Here is an 18,990-nt window from a genome sequence, read left to right as displayed (position 1 = left end):
TTCAAACATTTGACAAGAAACACGTGCAGTTAGACAAAAAGATGGAAAGCATGCCATTATTATAATTATCAATAACAATTATTGTTGAGTTATATAATTGCTGATTTTTTTTACTTGTGAAACACAAAGAAATGTATTTCGCTGTTTCCAATAGCAACTGTATGCAGTCAAACATCACAAATTAGTTATGGGGCTCTCTCAGGGGCTCATGTATATCTATTTCTTAATTTTATAATCTTCACTGTTGTCTAATAAATGTGAATGCTTTTATTTCCCTCTGGGTGTCCTCAGTCAGCTTTCATAATCTTATCTAATTTTACTCCTTCAAGAAGGTGGTGAGACAACATAGTTCCCTGCTGTAAAGCTCCTACATTTGCTAAGATCCAACTTGCTGCCTAAAAATGACACACAAAGTTCCATTTTCATATCAACAAAGTATTTAATACAAAACATGAATTAATTAGTACACTAAGGATTTAATATTTTAAGCAATTGTGCCTTGTTTTCTTGGGCTTTTCCATATCTGCTCCATTTAAATGGACCTTTAGGAATATGTTGAATAAATTACATTAAATTGGCTGGAGCCATTGCCATGGTCACATGAGTAGGAACACAATTATTTTCACTATCAAACTTTTATAGAGTACAATCCAAATCAAAGTGGATGGTAATCACTTTTTTGTTTTGAAAGAAAAACCTTGAAAGAAAACATTTTGGTGACATTTTGTAACATTTCTCATGGTTGTTAAAAAATGTTCGTTAGCTTCTATGAATCAAAGCTTCTTTTTTTTCAAAATGTTTACGGCAGTGTTTATTTGGCAGACTGGAATTTATTCACAATAAAGTCCAAACCAACACTTTAATCTCGTCCTCCTCACTTTGGAGCACTTGTCTGCATGACCCTGCCTCATACAGTGGTCACCCTCATGACCACCTCATGGTTGGCTCTGCGCAGACTGTTGGGTCTCAACTGGCTGAGGATGTGCAGAATGGTGTAGCCACAATGGTGGTTGAGAATAGTCCGGACAGGTCGACTCGCCCTTTGTCCGCTGCCTGAGTTCCTGTCAACACGACCTTTACTGCTGCAACTGCTGGGGTCACCAAGGTCCTTCGCTTTCTCATAATTCAGCACTTTCCACTGCTGGTTCACCGCCTGCCAGCGCTTAAAGATGCGGTAAACAGACGACCCTTCGTGGAATATTAGGCCTGGGCATGAAGGACAAAGGAGGAGAGGAGGTTGGGGTAGGAAGCAAGGTTACATATCAGTAAGTACTAAAAGGTACAGACAATATGCACAAAAAAGAAATCCATAATGCCCAGAAATTTAAATTTGGGGGTCTGAGGGAAATGTCCACTGTTGAATGGGTTGCCAACCTCATTCCCTCTGAATCAAACCTTTGATGATCCACTGACGTTTTATTGCAGCATCATCTATCTCTCTTAGATACTTTGGTCTGTAACCAATTACCTGCTACACTAATAAAACAGAAAAATCATACTATATCTACTTGCTTAACATGTGAGCATGTGACCATGCTGAAGCCACAGAGCCTGTTAATAAGACTGGTTCATTAAAAGCCTCCTTGTAGTTTGGCACTGATTATAGTCCTGAAATAGCGGCTCCATTTCAACACAAGTATGTTAATGTATTATTAATTCATGGAAAGGTTTAATGTGTGCTTGCCTGTAGGAAAATTGTCCCTTCAGTCCACACTGTTATGCAATGACTAAAATACTCGATGGCAACTAATTGGAATTCATTCAGTAAAGTATACAATAAGTAAATAATTTAATAGTAATATGTCATCTTTTTGAAATACTAATTATAGACAAATCTTTCAAAGTGGCCTGCTAACTTCTAACGTTTATTAATATCAACCAACTGTTCAGTATGTGTGTCTTACCAACACAAACTATGTCCATGAAGCCATACATGCCATAGCATATCTGGAAGAGAAGGTCCTGCCGCTGCCATTTGGCTGAAGGGCTGAGAGAAGACCACACCAACCAGGAAAGACTGGCGATGAGGAACAAAGAGCCCAAGACGATGGCTGCAATCTGCACCTTCTCAATGACGGTCAGGGAGAGGGCCTGCCACTGGAACACACACACACACACACACACACACACACACACACACACACACACACACACACACACACACACACACACACACACACGGACAGATACTTTGAACCTTAGATGTACATTTCAAAATCCTGAGAAAGTAATAGTGCAAGGTTTGTCTCAGTTTCTGCCAATGTATGAGCGCGAGGCTCTACGCCGTTATATTGACGAGAACACAGTGTTTTCTTTCTGCTATGAGAAAACAGCCCCAATGCACTGCTCAAGCTTTAGCTCGGATAACTCCGAGATGCAGGAACTGTAACAAGACGAGCCTCAGAGGGAACAAGCGTCTCATGCCATAGCGTCTTTCTTTTCCAGCATTCAGAAGCTCACAACATTTGGTGGTTCGGTCTGTTTGTCTACTGTCTGTGTGCCACACACTTTGAAAGTGTGGAGTGTCTCACTCTTTTGCTTTTGGCCTCCTCCTCACTTTCTTCTTCTCCATTTGTCAGTAAAAAACAAACAGTATAAATAGCTCTGGGAGAATTTAGATACTTGCTCTTTATCCGCCACAAGCAGCATACTTTGACAGGACAAAAGCAGAGCACTAGGCCTTTGTCTAATTGGTGATGGAAGCACTTCATGGCCTCTGCTGAATGCCATTCAGTGACCACTATGACCACTACTGGGATAACTGCCTCAGTCAAATCGGGCACTGTCAAATTTGCAAAGGGCTTTCTGCCATACTTCTAACAAGGACTTTATTCATATTGCTCCTTTTAAAGTTTCTAGCCCAGTAGGAAGGTTTCCACATTAAAGAGAGACAGAGAGAGAGAGAGAGAGAGAGAGAGAGCTGCTTTACCTGAAGTGGGTTTTTGGTGCTGATGGCCAGGACCTGGTACTTGAAATAGCAGATCTCACAGCTCCAGCAGCCTCTCTCACTGATCCAGCGGATAAGGCAGGACTGGTGAGTGCAACGCACGGAGCCAGCACAGCGACAAGGGCTCAACAGCTCCCCCTGCAGGGGGACACAAGCGGCTGCATTCAGCAGGGTCTCAAAGCTATTATTGAATCTGCCTGCTACGAGATTTGATTTGGCAAAGATGACACTAAAAGCAAAGAAGAAGATCTTTATCACAAATAGAACAAAGTGCCTCCTCGGTCCTGACAATGTTATTGTCACAATGTATCTACTGAAGGCACAGAGTAGACTTATATCGTATCTTGTGTTTTCTTTGTTTTTAAATGTTCATTACAGATATGTGGTTGAGGTTGATATCAATATATTTGGCTCCAATTATGTTTTGGTGTCTTTAGAGAAAAGAAAAGGGGTTTCAAAGTGATATGAAACAGTATTAATTACAATCTACTAATCACAAAATAATTATCCCGACAATATGTGCAGCTTTCTTTTAACCGTCATTAGTATTATTACTAGTATTTGTCAATGAAGCTTTGATGTCTGCAGTAACTCCCATGACTCCTCTCAGCAGAACGCTCTCGTGCCTCTCAGGTTTTTGCATATTTGATCAAGTTTCTGTTTCAGTTTATTTGTCCAATCTACATGCTGGCTTTCACTGGTCTTCAGTGACTCTGGTTGTGTTATAAGTGTAACGAGGCTGTCTATAAACGTCCTGACTATAAAGGTCCTGACCAATTGTCGTCTGTCAAATCAAAGCTCCCACAGTTCCCTTCCAACATCGAATGTTCATTTTGTTTTCCACCTGCTAGTTTTTTTTTTCCGTTCGCTAAAACAAGACGTAACTACACCTTTTAACCCCAATGTTTTGTTTGTCTAAAGTCATCCTGCTAAACAGCAGATATTGATCAAGTCAATTATGGGATAGAACTCCCGCAGAAACTTTTTTCAAACAATTGTTACAGCTTGGTGCAGTAATATGGAACATATTAGTGACTCTTCAGATTCAGGTGCATTATTGTGTGCCTGTACAGGTCACCACCCGCTGTTTATTGTCTCCACCAGCAGTGCATACGATCCTGTATCTCCAACTCTCCCACGTCTCTCTAACTATACAACAGTTGCATATTCGTCGGCTTCTCCCTCCGTTCACAACAACAGTTGGGATGAGGAGCGGAGATCAAATCCTTGACAACTGGTGTACAGAAATAACTGCGGGCCGGAATGGCTGAGAAAAAGCTTTCGTCAGTTGAATTCTCCATTTGATAAAGAGCACAGGGAACAAAAGCAACGTCACATCTTTGTTACGAATATGTTTTAAGACGTGGTTGACATATTCAGAGGATATAGTAAAAAAAATAAAAAAAAACCACGAATCAAAATAAAGAGAGCTTGTTTGATGAATTTCACGATCTGCTGGTTGACGCTTTCATGGATCCAGTTTCTCTCGTGTCACTTTCACGTGTCCTCAAAAGAAATCACAGGACCTCTGGTGCAAATGTTTGCTGTCAGAGCGAGCCTCCCCGAGGCCTCTCGGACTGACAACACTTAAGCGCGTCTCACTTTATTTTCTGACTTCAGGCAATGGTCTTAGACATCTGGAGGGGAAACAAAACCTTTCTGACAATCCTGTTAAACACTGATTTCATCCTTTGTTCCTCAGATCCCACATCTCAGAAAGGGACAACATAAGCTTTTAAAAATGATTTTAGCTTTCTGTGCATCCATCCACTCAGTTTTTCTTTACGTGAGGGGCAGAACCTGTACTTCGCCAAAATCAAGGCCGGATCGCTGTAAGGTCACATGAGTCCTTCTGCAAATGTTTTGACTTGTTCCTCATTCAAATAACTTGGACCAATAATCAGTATAAATGTCCTTTATGTCGAGGACTTATTCTCCTTTTCTTTCACTGCAAGCACGTCACCTTTCACATGTAAATATAGACTCCTCATGCTTTTTAGAACCTAAATTATGCCCTGCTTGCTGGTATATTTTCAGATCACGATTGATAGAGAAGTCTTTCTGGAAGTAACGATATTGATACAGACTGTGAACAAATTAGATTTGGAAAAGCTCACTTTATATCAACACCCAGACATTTAATATACCCAGATATTAAATGTCTGGGTGTTGATATAAAGTGAGCTTTTCCAAATCTAATTTGTTCACACAGCTATGAGTTCACTTGTGAAAAGAGTTGTGTATAAGATAAGTATAATATCTTGTGTGCACAGGTAAGAAAATAACCCCGATGAGGTCATAATGATGTCATCTGTGTTTTCTCAGTTTGAGATGAGAAAATTGTATTGTCAAACAAATTGACATCAACAAATACCTTTTCAGTTCCATTATGGTCAATAAACAATTATTAAATGTGTAAAATTCCTGACAAAAATATGCAATTTGATTGTTTCGGGCTTTTCTGAGCTTTTCAGGTCGGTTGGTTTGTTATTCTGACACAACAAACTTGAATTTTCCCTTAAAGACATTATCTAGTATTCCATTTCCATGGCAGCAGACATGTGTATGCATTCATGAGCTCAGACAACAGCACAGTAGTGAGCGTGCCCTCTCGTGACCTGCCTGAGCAGACTGTCTCAGATGAGCACCACGTGACTCCCCATGAACAGCGAGCACCTGCCAGGTTCCTACCGGCTGATACAAACCTGGATGTTAGCTCATAAAGAGTAGACCCCCCCCCCCCCCCCCACAGCAATACCTTTACCATGATTTAGACGAACTATACCTTCTCCGGTCCTTGGAAGCAGATCCGGCACTGCGGGGATCGCATCCCGCTCTCTGAGAGACTCGGGAGTGACGCGGCGTCCAGGCCTCCTCCCTCGGGGTTGTCTTCCTCGGCATCATCCAATTCCACGCTGCGTGGCCGGGAGTCCGACCCATAATACTCCTCCTCGGCATCCGGGTGAGAGCAGTACAGCGGTGGCCAACCGCAGCCTCCTATAGCGCGCCCTCGCATGCCGGTCCGCGTGTCCGGGTCTGTGCCCGTCCTCCTGCTTGATCCAGAGCGCATCAGTAACAGCACATTGAGTTCATTGAAAAACACCCAGATGCGATACTTAAACATTCTTCTGCACCTTTACTACAAAGGCACAACCGCTCCGTGAGACCAAACAGCCTTCAGCCCGACGGTGGAAGGTCCATCGTGAACTCAAATCAACATGACTATTACTGTCAGATCGGTTATTCTTATTGCGGCTAATAAACCATTGGATTCAATTAGGCAATGTATATCCCATTAAACTAAATAGAGATTTCGGCCAAAGAAGCCCGATAGGCTACCATCCCATCCCATTAGCCCATAGCTCTTTGCATATCCTGTTGTTATAGCATGTGCACTGCGATCCAGCCAATCGGGAAGCCTTATTTCTCATGGATGGAGCCAATGGATGCTGAAGTGTGAGCCACCAACATCACAGTCAGATGGTTGCAATATCATTCTCCCGTGTCTTGTCTTTCATTTATAAGCGACCCGCTGTTCCTCCTGGTGTTTATAAATCAGCAGACAACAAAATGTTGGAGTCTATTAATCTTCAAGCGGAAAAGCAGCGAGAGTGTCTGCGGTGGGGGGTTGATATTAAATCCTATTAACAACTAAGTCAAAGCCGATTGATATTTCAGTTTCTCCTTTACCTACAGGGTAGATGCGACAGCAGAGCGCGGGTCCTTTGTTGTCTCGCAGTCCATCCATCAAGTCACCAGTGTCCCCTCGTATATTTGTTTTTTGTCGGATCGAGTGTGTTTTCGTCCCACACCGTTCGACATCCCCGCATTCAAAGTTACGATCCAGCAGCTTTGCGCGTCACAGACGGATACGAGAGAAAAGACAAGCAGACGAACAATTCAAACAATTCGAATTAATTCCACGACAACTTGCGCTCACAGTTCTCTGTTCACCGCAAGCGCCTCTGCGCCAAAAAGCAGGAGGACGAAGAAAGGATGTCAGACATGGACTCCTGCGAACACCAAACGCGAGCCGACAGCAGACTGCAGTCGTGTCTTCCGGGTTGTTTGAACACAGCAACACATGATGCTCACGTCTGTAATTGAAGGCCTCCTTGAAGCAGTGGGACGACAGCCTGCGGTGACGTGTCCCCCTCCTCCTGCGTGTTAAAACTTTGATTTCCCGTTGTTCATTTCCGGCACGTCTGGTCAAAGGGGAAGTTATTTCATCGGCTTAGTAACAGACGGCAGCTTTCCTTCCAAAAAAACACCTTCCCCCGGCGGCCGAGAGAAGACGCGCTCCGTCCGCCGCACGCGCTGTCCGAGGTGCTGATGTCCTGGGTGACGTGGAGACCACGTGACGGTATCAGCCGGCTGATTGAGAAAAGAAAAGACGGTTCGAACGAAGACAAAGGACGTAGAGTCTGATTTTACAGACGCACAACACGCCCGTCAGATACTCTGTCTCTGTACGTGTAAGAGGTTCAAACTATCATAAGCACCATGGAATAAACACTCTCCAGATGATCATTAGATCTTTCTAAATACATCTCTGTTGAATATCAGAAAATGTGCTGAAGAAAGTGATTCTATGGCCTTCGGTTTTTAACCTGTTCCTGGGAAATACCAGAAATGTGCCAATAAAGAGAAAATAGCCAACATTTTGCATTTTTCTTTACCTGGCCCAAAATTTACTTGAGTGCCTGTTGACTTTTGTCACAAAGGCCCGGGATGGCAAGGCATGAAGGACGAATCAAATGCAGAGTTTACAAAACAAAACAAAAACTTTAATAGTCTAAATTCAAAATCAAACATAAAAAAAAGCGGAGGGGAAGAAAAACACAGACAGACGGGGACCACGAACTTATGGGTAGACCTTCACAAGTGACATTCAGGCAGGACATTCAATGAAGCAACCAGGGACAAGAGACTAACAGGGGAGGTGCAGGTGATTGGACACAAGTGGAAACAATCATGGACATGGCAGACAATCACAGGGGATGACAGGACAAAGAAGGAAGTGAATCCAACCCAGGGACACAAGACGCATTCATTTACAAAATAAGACGACATGAACCCTAACCGTGACATTTTTAAGGAAGTTTTGTGGTCCTTTTACGTGATCAATCACTTGTTAGGACATAATACCCGTTTCCAGGAAATGAATAGTTTGAATCAAACTCATTCAATCATTTGTTTGATTTGAAAATGTTCTCAATAAATCCAAAGAGATCCACTAATAATAGTGAACAATAATCTGAATAAATACATACAGTATTTTTTTTATTATTTGAAAATAGTAATAGAGAGGGTAAAAGAAAGAGTTAATGGAGATCTATGGTTCAATGTGTCTCATGCAGAAACACGCATGGGATCCTCTGTCAAAGAGAATATTACTGAAATAGTGCATGTTCCAAATGTTTGTAAGTGCAATGGAAGCAAAATGTTCAGTTGTTGATGTTCGCTGCGAGAAAGACAATAGGAACATTTAGACCAATGCTCAAAGTTATTACAGCCGTGAGTGTCCCAGGCATCAGTGGGTGGTGAACATTATTACAGAGAAAGGGAAGTTATTATGTCCTAAATGAGCTGATGCAAAGAAGTCCCTCTGAGATGTCCCTTTAAAAGGAGGATGTAAACAAATATGTTAAACACGCACATTAACTACCAAATGTTATCCTAGGTCAAATCACATTGAAAATGTAGAAACTTGTTTGTTCTAGAGTAAAGAAAAAGAGGAAATGTTAGTCAAGCTCGGTGTCTCAGTTTCTAGCTAAATCATTTCCCCATTATGCACCAACATTTGTCAACATTTGTGGTGAAAAACTCCGGCATCTGAGAAACACTTAGTTAAAACACTTTCCCATGAAATCTACAAAAATCAGCTAAATGTGAAAACAATTGAATTGAATTGGTTTCAAGACATGTGTATGGTTTGAGTTTAGCCGAGAAACAAGCCAGATTGAATTAGTTACAATGTATGAGATGCGTGTACATATATACATTTGAGGAAATGGAAACGTTCTGGCGCAGAAATGACGTCAGACTTTTTGTGGCCATTTTAGGAGTAAAATGCAGCCCGGATGTAACGTGATGGTAAATTATCTGCGGTCATCTTCAATTATCTATGTACTCGTTTTAGGAGTGCACACTCTAAAAAGCCTAACGTTAAAAAAATGAAGTTAAATGGATTGTACTTGTATAGTGCTTTTCTAGTCTGCCAACCACTCAAAGCACTTTAACACCACATCATTCACCCATTCACACCCTGATGGCAGGACCTACCATACACAGTGGCACCTGCCCATCAGTAACTAACATTTACATGCTGTAGTCGCAGCTACAGGATCAATTTTGAGTTAGTAACTTGAGTAACTTTTTTCATGTGAATACCTATGAAAAAAGTTGAACTAACTCAAAATGTCAACTTTACTAATCAGGAATCAGGAAACGTTTATTGCCATAATATGTTAGACATACATGGAAATTGTCTTGGCGGTTGGTGCATGACGGAAGACAGTACAATAATGACAACATAGTGCAGCAATAAGATAAAAATAAAATAAAAGTATAATACAAATATGCTATGGGTTAGTAAGTAAGATGAGATAAAGATAAAATTAGAAATAAAAATAAAGATAAAGTGCACCAGCTAAATAAAGTGACAAGTGAAGGTGACAAAGTGAATGAACATGGGAGTCAGAGACAGTCAGGGGGGGCCCCGGGCTCTGTTGATGAGCCCGACTGCCGAAGGGAACAAACTGTTAGTGTGACAGGAGGTCTTAGTCCGGATGGACCGCAGCCTCCTGCCGGATGGAAATGGGCACAAACAGTTCATGTCCAGGGTGAGAGGGGTCGGCTTCAATCTTTCTGGCCCGCTTCAAAGACCTGGAAGCGAACAAGTCCTGGAGAGACGGCAGATTGCAGCCAATCACCCTCTCTGCAGAGCGGATGACACGCTGCAGCCTGCCCTTGTCCTTGGCTGTGGCTGCAGCGTACCACACGGTGATGGAGGCGCAAAGGATGGACTCGATGATGGCCGTGTAGAAGTGCACCATCATCGTCTTTGGTAGGTTGAATTTCTTCAGCTTCACGTGCTGCTTCCTGTCGGACAGGAAGTCAGTGATCCACGTGCAGGTGGAGTCGGGCACGTGCAGCTGAGAGAGTTAATAAGTAGAACAAGCTGCATCTGTTCATCACATTCTCGACAACTAGGGGGGGGGGGACACAGTTGTGGTTGCATCTTTCCACTTTTTTGTATACCAAAATACGAATTGGTCTACCACCCTTTGGTATTGAATCCCTTTTTTACTGTGGTAGCACACTTTTTTTATTTTATGTCCAAATGTTATTCTTCAGACATCTGTGCTTGCCCACAGAAAGTCTACAGCTCTGCGAGGTCTACCTTTCTTTGTGAGGAGCCAGATGGCTTGCTGAAAAACTGGTAAGACTAATGTTTCAATGTTTCCGTTTTTAAATTTGTGTTAACAGAGTGTGAAGGGAAAAAATTGGAACTTTAAAAAGGGGCAGATTATTGATTATACTTTCTGTATGCTTGTTTTTCTGTGTCCAGGGAGTTCAACTTGGAGTAGTCACATTGAAGATGACAACAACAAGCATCGCCCTGGTTATTGCGCAAAGGACTGTCCTGTGTGATGTATGCAACATCTTAACAGCATTGCCCTTTTTGTTGGGCTCATCTATGCTCTGTGTGTTTTCACTAAATCCCACCAATTTGTTGACCAAAACAAGATTTTGAGAGACCAATGTAGTTTGCAGTTGTCTTGTTACAGACAATATGATACAGTTGTTTTTGACCCTGTTCATTCATAATAAAGGCAAAATAGCCACATACTGTTGTTGGGTTTTATTTTTTCTTGGTCAGTTCATTTAGGATTTAGACAGATGTAGTTACTACGAGTGAAAACAAATCAATAATTTTATAGATAATGATTAGTGATGAGTAAACCAACTATTACAGAAACATTCAAATATTTAAACTATCAGGTTGTTCCTGATTTGTTGCCTGTTTGGTCTTTGAATTCTGAAATTCAATGATATTGCTTTGCAAGCTGCTGTTTACTTGTTGCAAGTAGTACAAGTATTCTGAACGTTAGTACCTGAGTAGATATGGCTATCAAATGCAATATTTTAAGTACTGTTAACTCAAGTATATTAGTAGGTCTGAGTAATAACATTAAGTTGGACAAACGTATGATAGCACTTTGAGCCAACTTCTCATCTTGAGTTGTCACAACACATTATCCATTAGTTGAGTATACTGAAAAAAGCTTTGCAGCTGGTTGCCTAACTATTTTCAGTATTCTCAACTTCTTCTTTTTTTAGAGTGCAGTTGAAATCGTGTTACACCATTATCGTCACTTTGCAAATATTTTTTGTCAAATCAGCTTGATCGAGCTTGTTGTAATAAACATCAACTAAATTAAGCTAGTTATCAGTTGTTTCCATTAGCCAACATCCCACAATCGTTTTCATTTGTAACCATCTGAAAGACACCACTTGTTAAATGACCCACAACTAATGGTGTGTTCCTTGTCTTTGTTTACAGATTTGTGAATGCCAAGTGCACAGGAAGCCAGCAGCAACACATGTCCAGTTCACCCCCTTCTCATGTCACACTTGTGGATTTGACAAATTTTCGTCTGAAAAGTAAACACTTTAAGTCACGTAAATCAACATCTCCAGGATCAAATATATATCACATACAGTGTATTAGTTTGGTCATGTCAAGACACAAATGGAAAGAAATTGGATATGTAAATAAAATACATAAATGTTCAATATTAGGCTAAATATTTCTGTGAAAGTTCTTTCCCCTCTGTGCAGCAACACAAGCCCAGGAGCAGGTGACTGGAAGAAAAAAAAACTGCATCCCAAATGGATTGGTTGTGTCGGATACTGGAACTATGACCATCCAAGGAGGTAATGAAGTTCTCCATTCATTTTTCCTGTGATCACATGCTTTGAAAGCTGGCAGACATCATTCAGTTTGTCTTCAGCCAATAAAGGTGCCATATAAAAACACAAACAGAATCTAGTTGCATATAGTCTATTTGTCCATTTGGACCCAATATTACCCTAAGCCCACAAAACACACTTGATTTGTTTTCTTTTAACTTTAGTCCCACATTTCATTTGACTTAAAGTTACGAGGCATAAATATCTCTGAATACCGTTTTTTCACAGCTGTATATACCAACTCCACACATTTAGAACATCCTTAAAGGTTAATTCTAACTATTTGTATTTTGTTTAGTGGAATGTTTTTGCTAGAAGCTGTACAACTACATTTTATTCGACGTTTGGCACATATTGTTTATTATTTTTTAGGCCCATGTTGATTCAACATACGTCGATGCGTGCGCTAAATTAATGGGTGCGGCTAATATTTTCTGGGCAGATATTTGTATTATCTGAAATGAACGCCTACATGAAAGCCTTTTTGAAAGATTTAACGACCAGTATGTTCACGCATTGTGCGGCGTGGGTTCTGTGACCGTGGTGACTTCATGCGGCTCAGTAGGACTTTAAATTCTGCGAAGACTTCGCTCCAGCTCCGCCTCCTCCAAGAGTTACCAGAAGCAACAGGAAGCGACCACCCCAACCCCCCAAAAAAGTGCAGACCAGAGAAAAAAAACAAAACATAGCAGGCCGAAAACATAATCTATTTATCGACTTATGCACATCGGATCCATCTGCCGGAGGTGTGAACCCGCGCTGGACCCGACCCGCCCGCCCGGGACCCGCTTCTGGAGGAGTTCTACGTGGCAGAGAGGCGCGAGCATGTCCTCCTCGCGGAGCGAAAGTTAAGCTCACCTGTTGCGCGAAAGACACCCGCGAGGTAAGTGCGGCATCCGCTTCGCTCGCGTGACACTCTGGACGGTTTGTTTCATTTGCCACAGGTGTGGAAACACAAGTTGTCTGACGGTGATCCGTCCCCGGCGTCTCTACTTTACAAAAAAAATAGAATGCTGTCTTCCTCCGCCACGTCGGTGCACATGTGGGTGTGGAGGAAACTAGTCCGCGTGCCCTGCGCTGGCTTCACTTTTTCTTTTAATGGCAGTTTATTTAACAAAGGAGCGCTATGGAGGAGCACCACGTGTCGGGGACTCGGCGTCTGTCCTGGCCTGTTTCTGCCGCCGCCGCCGCCGCCCACTGCCCCCCCCTCACTTGATAGATTAAGCGGCCTGATGAATGGAGTCAAAATAGAGCGCATAATCAATAGGCCACAGGCAGCTGCTCCGTCTGCCGGGACGGGCCTCGGGGCCCTGCGACCTCGGGGGGGAGGGGGAGGGGAGGGGAGGGGAGGGAGCCATCAAGTGTTTAAAATCTGCCCTTTCCTCACCGAGGAGGAAACGAGAAGAGGGACACAAGGGGACCAGTCGTGAACAGCCCGACCACTTCCTGTAGGACCAGGGGAGGTTCGGTATGGAGGCCACGCAGAGCCCGAGCACTCGTTATGACACACTGAATCACTCTATACGGGCTGATACTGTTGTGCTGCACAAATGGTTTTAATCACGCTTTCGTTTTGTTGTTGGCACTGCAGGGGGAAGGTCCAGGTAGTGCAGAACAGTGACTCTCTAATTGGCTGTAGTTGGACAGCCAAACAGCACTCGGAGGTTTATGCTGCTAATAATTATGGCTGTAAATTTAGAAAATGTGTCATAATTCACCAAAAATAAGGAATCCTATAACTTTGCTTTACTTTCTACTTGTCTACTTTAATTTGCAATATTTCTTTCAGAAACACAGGAATGCAGGCAGACTGTAGTCTGCAGACACTCGGACCCATCTTTCTTTGCATAAGAGGAAGACATGTGTGTTCAACGTGCACCATCTCTTCCTCTTCTTAACTAACATGTATATTGACCTCCATAGATACTTGTGGTTTGGCGGCAATGTTCCGATAGTGAAGCACTCCACTGAACGTCGTGATTATATATAATCCACCCTAACTGTACATGTTGCTTTGTTAATGTTTAGTAAAACCGATGAGCACAGCTCGGGTGAGATCAGCATACCGATTACAGAAAGACTGTAAATAAATCTTAGAAATGTATTGCTACATCCAGCAGTGACTCTGCAACTATATCTGTTTACTTCTCTGTGGTCTCTGCTGTAATGTATTCAACGTTGTAGTCCAAACATGAGAACGAGTGTTTGGCTTTCAATGGATTGTGTTTTTGCTTTGTTTCTTCTGCAGAAGCTTGAACCAGCAAAAGTTTGGCTTTTTTTTGTTTTAAATGCGACTGAAAAGGTTCATTGAATATTGACATTTGTCCTGATCTTTTTCACCCCAACGTGAGATTTGCTCTGCAAACCATTGTTGCAAATCACTGTGCATTACTACTTGGTGACAATATTTGAATACATGATTTTTGTATCCCTGTTGAAGTGCATTATTTTGCATGAATTTCTTTTTAAGCATTCAATTTCCTGGATTAGACGTACACCTCCAGATATTTTATCCAGAGGCTCTTTTTCAGTTTTCAATACTTTGCAATTACAAATGTTGCACATTCAGCATTAAAGGAAAAACAAAATAGCTTAGTCAGCTACTTGACAAGTCCACTGGCTTGTTTTGCCGTACGGCCCCTCGGTACAACAGCTGGACGCTGTTGGGCGGCTCGATGCGGCAGTGTTTCACAAACGGAATTCCTCAAGTGGAAACACCGTCCTCGACGTTGCAATAGCTCAGTTTGCTGTTATACAACCTATTACTTGCATGAGCGCACCACATCCACACTTTCCACGGATGAGGGTCAGTGGTCTACTGCCTTATACATACAACGCCATCTTCTATTGTACACCACTGTTAAAATATGGGTCAAGTCAATCATGTGACAAGTACCAAGAGTTCACTTACTTTTTATTGACTTTACCATTCTTTTCTTTGCCCATAACTTTTGTTCAGATATTTGTGGTTCCCAAGTAATGTCTCCTGAGTTTTTTTCTGAAATGTATAAACAAATGTGACTTTCGTATGTTGCGGGATGTAACTCCGGGTCCTCAGCTGGATGAATTCAAAGTGAGTGAAAAACTGAATCTGATCTGTGTGTCATACGTTTGCCCCTCAGTCTGTTTGATCCTGGCCATGGCCCACGGCGCCAGTATCCAGTACGAGCCCGTGGCCGAGATCGGGGGAGGCGCTTACGGGACGGTTTACAAGGCCCGAGACACGGAGAGCGGCAAGTTTGTGGCTCTGAAGAGCGTGCGCGTGCAGGCCGACCAAAATGGCCTCCCGGTCTCCACGGTCAGAGAGGTGGCTCTGTTGAAAAGGCTGGAGCAGTTTGACCACCCAAACGTTGTCCGGTAAGACATCTACTCCAGGGTTGAGTTGCCTATACGATTTACTGTGAACCACCTCCTGAGAGAAGTCCCTGCCACTTGTTCTGGACAGGCTGATGGATGTATGTGCCACCCAGAGGTCGGACCAGGAGACGAAAGTCACTCTGGTGTTTGAACATGTGGACCAAGACCTGAAGACGTATCTAGAGAGAGCCCCAGCTCCCGGATTGTCCCCCGGCCGCATTAAAGTGAGAAATAACTGAAACAACTAATATTGAACAGAAATGTTCGGATTGGCAGGTTTTTCCATTGTTGGCGGGTTTTGAAAGCAACCTCTGTTTGTACAGATTTGGTTCCAGTTGAAGTATTTCTGTGTGTGTGTGTGTGTCTCTGCAGGACCTCATGAGGCAGTTGCTGTGCGGCCTTGCATTCCTCCACTCTAACCGTGTGCTGCACCGAGACCTGAAACCAGAGAATATTCTGGTAACGAGCCAGGGCCAGGTGAAGCTGGCTGACTTTGGACTGGCCAGGATCTACAGCTGCCACATGGCTCTCACTCCTGTGGTAAGACCCTCACCTGGACCGGACCACAACCGCCGTTGTTTGTGTTGTACGCACGGAATACAGATTTTAAGCATTCACGAAGCATTTCACTGAGAAATGCTGAGTCATCTGCCTCTTTGAGCCTCGGGGAAAAACGAATCCATCATACTCATTTCTGTTTGTGTCTCCCAGGTGGTGACTCTGTGGTACCGCCCCCCCGAGGTTCTGCTGCAGTCCACTTACGCCACACCTGTGGACATCTGGAGCACCGGCTGCATCTTCGCAGAGATGTTCAGGCGCAAGTGAGTCGGCGATGATGTTGAAAATGATGAAGACTGATGCTATATGGGTTCATCACATCCTTCGGAGGCGCTCTGTGGATTTCATCGAGTTGTGTTCTCTATCTGTCGAGCCACACGTTGGCTGGATTATTACAGCTGTTTCAAACCCCAAAATAAGGAGATTTTGCCGTGATTGAATCACAATAAACGCACTAAAAGGATGCCGAGGTTATTTAAAAATTTTGCGACCCAGCGGCACACACACTGAAAATCTTCATTGACGTGAATACTATAATATCTAAAGTACAAACATTTGTTTTTAGGGTTAGGTTCATAGGTAAGGTAGACTTTTTGTCTTGTGTTAAGAGTCAGCAAATAAAATGCTTTGAAAATGAGTAGTTTGCAAATCTGTTGCAAACTACCGACTGCTTCATTTCTATTGGACCTGTGCAAAGAGGCCATCATTTAAATGAATCGTGACAGTAGAAAGTACTGCAGCGTGCGCTCCGTACTAAGCGTAACAAAGTTCCACCTTTAGACTCTTTCTATCATTGACGGTAGTAGGGACACTCATTACCTGGCGGGTTTGTGTGTCAGTCGGAGCATAGTGAGTTTGCAGAAGGTTCCGATTTTTATCTCAAAACGGATCAAATAACAAGTTTATCTGCTGCTCCGGGGAAATCTGGTCTGAGGCCTCAAACTGTCGGAAGTTGGTGAAAAACATTTGGGGTTTGCCTCGGTCAATTTGTAACGGCATAGTTTTACCGTATTTGCCCCTGTTCTAACCAGTCAACAGTAGATCTCCTCTGACACACACACACTGGAGCTGTTCTTTACATCTTGAAGTCATCAGCACCATGCATGCTGACTCGAACCCACTCATCCATTGCAAGTGTTGCTGCTTGAGAAAGTCACAATGTTGCTAAAGCTTCATTCTTGCATGCAACTGATCCCAGAACAGTTAACCAGTGCATTGGCGCACACACACACACACAGTAGTCAATAGACAGTAGTAAACTTCAGAGGTTCCAGCTTCAAAATAGTTTCCTCTTGAACAGTTTAATGATGGTGATGTTGTGATGGTAAAGTCATGGTTGATCTGTATCTGCATCATTTGCTCTCCTGCACAAGCAAGAGTTTCAAAGACATGTAAATAACCAAAAACAGCTGCTTCAATCTGAAAACTTTGCTGTCATCTTTCCGTCTGTTAGACCTTTGTTCTGCGGAGAATCAGAGGTGGACCAACTTGGGAAACTATTTGAGTGAGTAAAAAATAGTTTCCACGGTAACCTGACTGCTTGATTCATATCCTACCGCTTGCATTGAAAACATGTGTCATTTCAGAGTTATAGGCTTGCCACCAGAGGATGAGTGGCCGTCTGATGTCACACTCTCCAGAAAACACTTCCCCACTCTCCTACCTCGCCCCATCACGGACTTTGTTCCAGAGATAAATGAGGCGGGGGCGCAATTATTGCTGGTAAGGCTTTGCCAGCATTTCAAAATGAATAAATCAGTATATCCTGCTTGGTATGTGATTCTTTTCAGCTGTGTAGAATTCAAACCATCACAGATCAGTAAGGTCGGACTCCGCAGATCTTCAACAAACGATCTTTTCAGAGGAAATTCTCTATATTAATCGTACTTGTCCAGTTGGTTGAACTAAGACGAGAGAGAGACGGAGCAGGACTTTACATCAGTCATGTTTTAAAGTAAACTTTTCAATCAATATTGCATGTTTATATCACCATAATTTACAGTGCTGGTTCACCCGGAAATAAGTGTAACTCTGCAATCGTTTCATTTAAAACCTGGCCCAACTCTAACTAATGGCCTGCTACTCTCTCTTTCCTAGAAAATGCTGACCTTTGACCCCTTGAAACGAATATCTGCCCTGAAGGCGCTTGAACATCCATATTTCCAGGACGAGGAGACGTTGACTTGAAATGATGCAGACGTAACGGTGTCTAAGCTTAGAGCGGTTTTCAGCCTCTCCACACGGCTCACTTATGCTTTGGGGTATTTCTTGTTTTTGCTCCTACATCAAAAAAGGATTAAAGCCTGAGAAATTGAATTAAAAAAAAAAAAAAAAAAAAAAGAAGAGGAGTGAACTTGAGGATCACTGGCATGCTTTCCAGCGTCAAAATTAATTATGTTACCATGTTGTGTCTTCAAGGACAGTACCAGTGTTTTTGATGTTTGATTTGTGAATCCGACTCGTCCGCAGGGACTGATGCACGGAAACGTATGTCATCTCCTCTGAAATGTTGCTCTTGTTTCTTTTTATACTGTGGTTCGACAGAAGGAGACGGAGATGTTGTTCACAGTTTGTGCAAAGTCTGACAGAAGTGACACATCAGAGTTCGATCAACCAGCCGTTAGTGATCTTATCGTATTCCTGTTCATATTTATCAGACCAATGGAATTATTTGGAAATCACGAGGAAAGGAAGGAAAAACACTTGAGACAGACATACTTGACAGAAACACCGGCATTGCCCTGAAATACTGCCATAGATGTTTCTGTCATCGGAGGACTGAGGGGATGGACTTCATTTCAAATGTTTTATCCGCTTGCTGAAACCATCTGGAATGAACCAGCACTGCAACTACAAATGAATGGAAAAAAAGTTGAAACCACATTCAATCTGTTATGTGTATTATTAACATTGTTATTATCAATGTTGTTTTATGGCAATCAATAAAAAATGAATACATGTTGTTCTTTGAAAAGTGAAATATTCAATAAACTATGACATACTAACAAAAGGAGAAGATAGCTTCACTTTAATGCTTTTGTCCTTGGATCGGATAAACACTTGATGCTACAGGTGTTGAGATCCTGAGTTTTAGTTATAAATATGCTGCAGTTCAGTGTCCCAAAACAGTGAATTTGATGTTTTTGACA

At 42.5% G+C, this 18,990-nt stretch overlaps 2 protein-coding genes across 4 annotated transcripts; one reads left to right on the top strand and one right to left on the bottom strand.

Annotated features, from left to right (window-relative positions):
- Window positions 1-238: 238 nt before the first annotated feature.
- LOC119194172 (E3 ubiquitin-protein ligase MARCHF9-like) lies at window positions 239-13,032 on the bottom strand. The gene is made up of 7 exons (XM_062563968.1): window positions 12,785-13,032; window positions 7,043-7,321; window positions 6,642-6,797; window positions 5,733-6,000; window positions 2,930-3,085; window positions 1,905-2,097; window positions 239-1,206 (listed from the first exon to the last, which is right to left on the bottom strand). Exons 3-7 carry the CDS (start codon window positions 6,689-6,691, stop codon window positions 908-910), a joined length of 966 nt encoding a protein of 321 aa, XP_062419952.1. The 5' UTR covers window positions 6,692-6,797; window positions 7,043-7,321; window positions 12,785-13,032; the 3' UTR covers window positions 239-907.
- Window positions 12,466-18,184, top strand: cdk4 (cyclin dependent kinase 4). 3 transcript variants are annotated; one of them, XM_037448102.2, is made up of 8 exons: window positions 12,466-12,809; window positions 15,049-15,283; window positions 15,372-15,507; window positions 15,656-15,823; window positions 15,995-16,104; window positions 17,295-17,345; window positions 17,428-17,563; window positions 17,939-18,184. In XM_037448102.2, exons 2-8 carry the CDS (start codon window positions 15,066-15,068, stop codon window positions 18,026-18,028), a joined length of 909 nt encoding a protein of 302 aa, XP_037303999.1. In that variant the 5' UTR covers window positions 12,466-12,809; window positions 15,049-15,065; the 3' UTR covers window positions 18,029-18,184. The 3 variants fall into 3 exon arrangements, with proteins under 3 accessions (XP_037303999.1, XP_037304000.1, XP_062419953.1); XM_037448103.2 differs by lacking the exon at window positions 12,466-12,809 and adding an exon at window positions 13,316-13,394; XM_062563969.1 differs by lacking the exon at window positions 12,466-12,809 and adding an exon at window positions 13,369-13,389.
- Window positions 18,185-18,990: the final 806 nt, after the last annotated feature.

The sequence above is a fragment of the Pungitius pungitius genome, chromosome 8 (assembly GCF_949316345.1).
Source record: "Pungitius pungitius chromosome 8, fPunPun2.1, whole genome shotgun sequence".
In the NCBI taxonomy this organism is placed as follows: domain Eukaryota; kingdom Metazoa; phylum Chordata; class Actinopteri; order Perciformes; family Gasterosteidae; genus Pungitius; species Pungitius pungitius.
This window is presented reverse-complemented; position numbering and strand designations above follow the sequence as displayed.

Excerpts from the sequence above, each read along its gene's own strand:
- LOC119194172 (XM_062563968.1), bottom strand. The coding sequence starts at position 6,691 with ATGGACTGCGAGACAACAAAGGACCCGCGCTCTGCTGTCGCATCTACC. Across the intron at positions 6,001-6,641 it reads TCTGCTGTCGCATCTACCCT|CAGGAGGACGGGCACAGACC; the intron begins GTAGGTAAAGGA and ends CTCTGGATCAAG. Across the intron at positions 3,086-5,732 it reads GCTTCCAAGGACCGGAGAAG|GGGGAGCTGTTGAGCCCTTG; the intron begins GTATAGTTCGTC and ends GTCCCCCTGCAG.
- cdk4 (XM_037448102.2), top strand. The coding sequence starts at position 15,066 with ATGGCCCACGGCGCCAGTATCCAGTACGAGCCCGTGGCCGAGATCGGG. Across the intron at positions 15,824-15,994 it reads ACATGGCTCTCACTCCTGTG|GTGGTGACTCTGTGGTACCG; the intron begins GTAAGACCCTCA and ends TGTGTCTCCCAG. Across the intron at positions 17,346-17,427 it reads CAACTTGGGAAACTATTTGA|AGTTATAGGCTTGCCACCAG; the intron begins GTGAGTAAAAAA and ends GTGTCATTTCAG.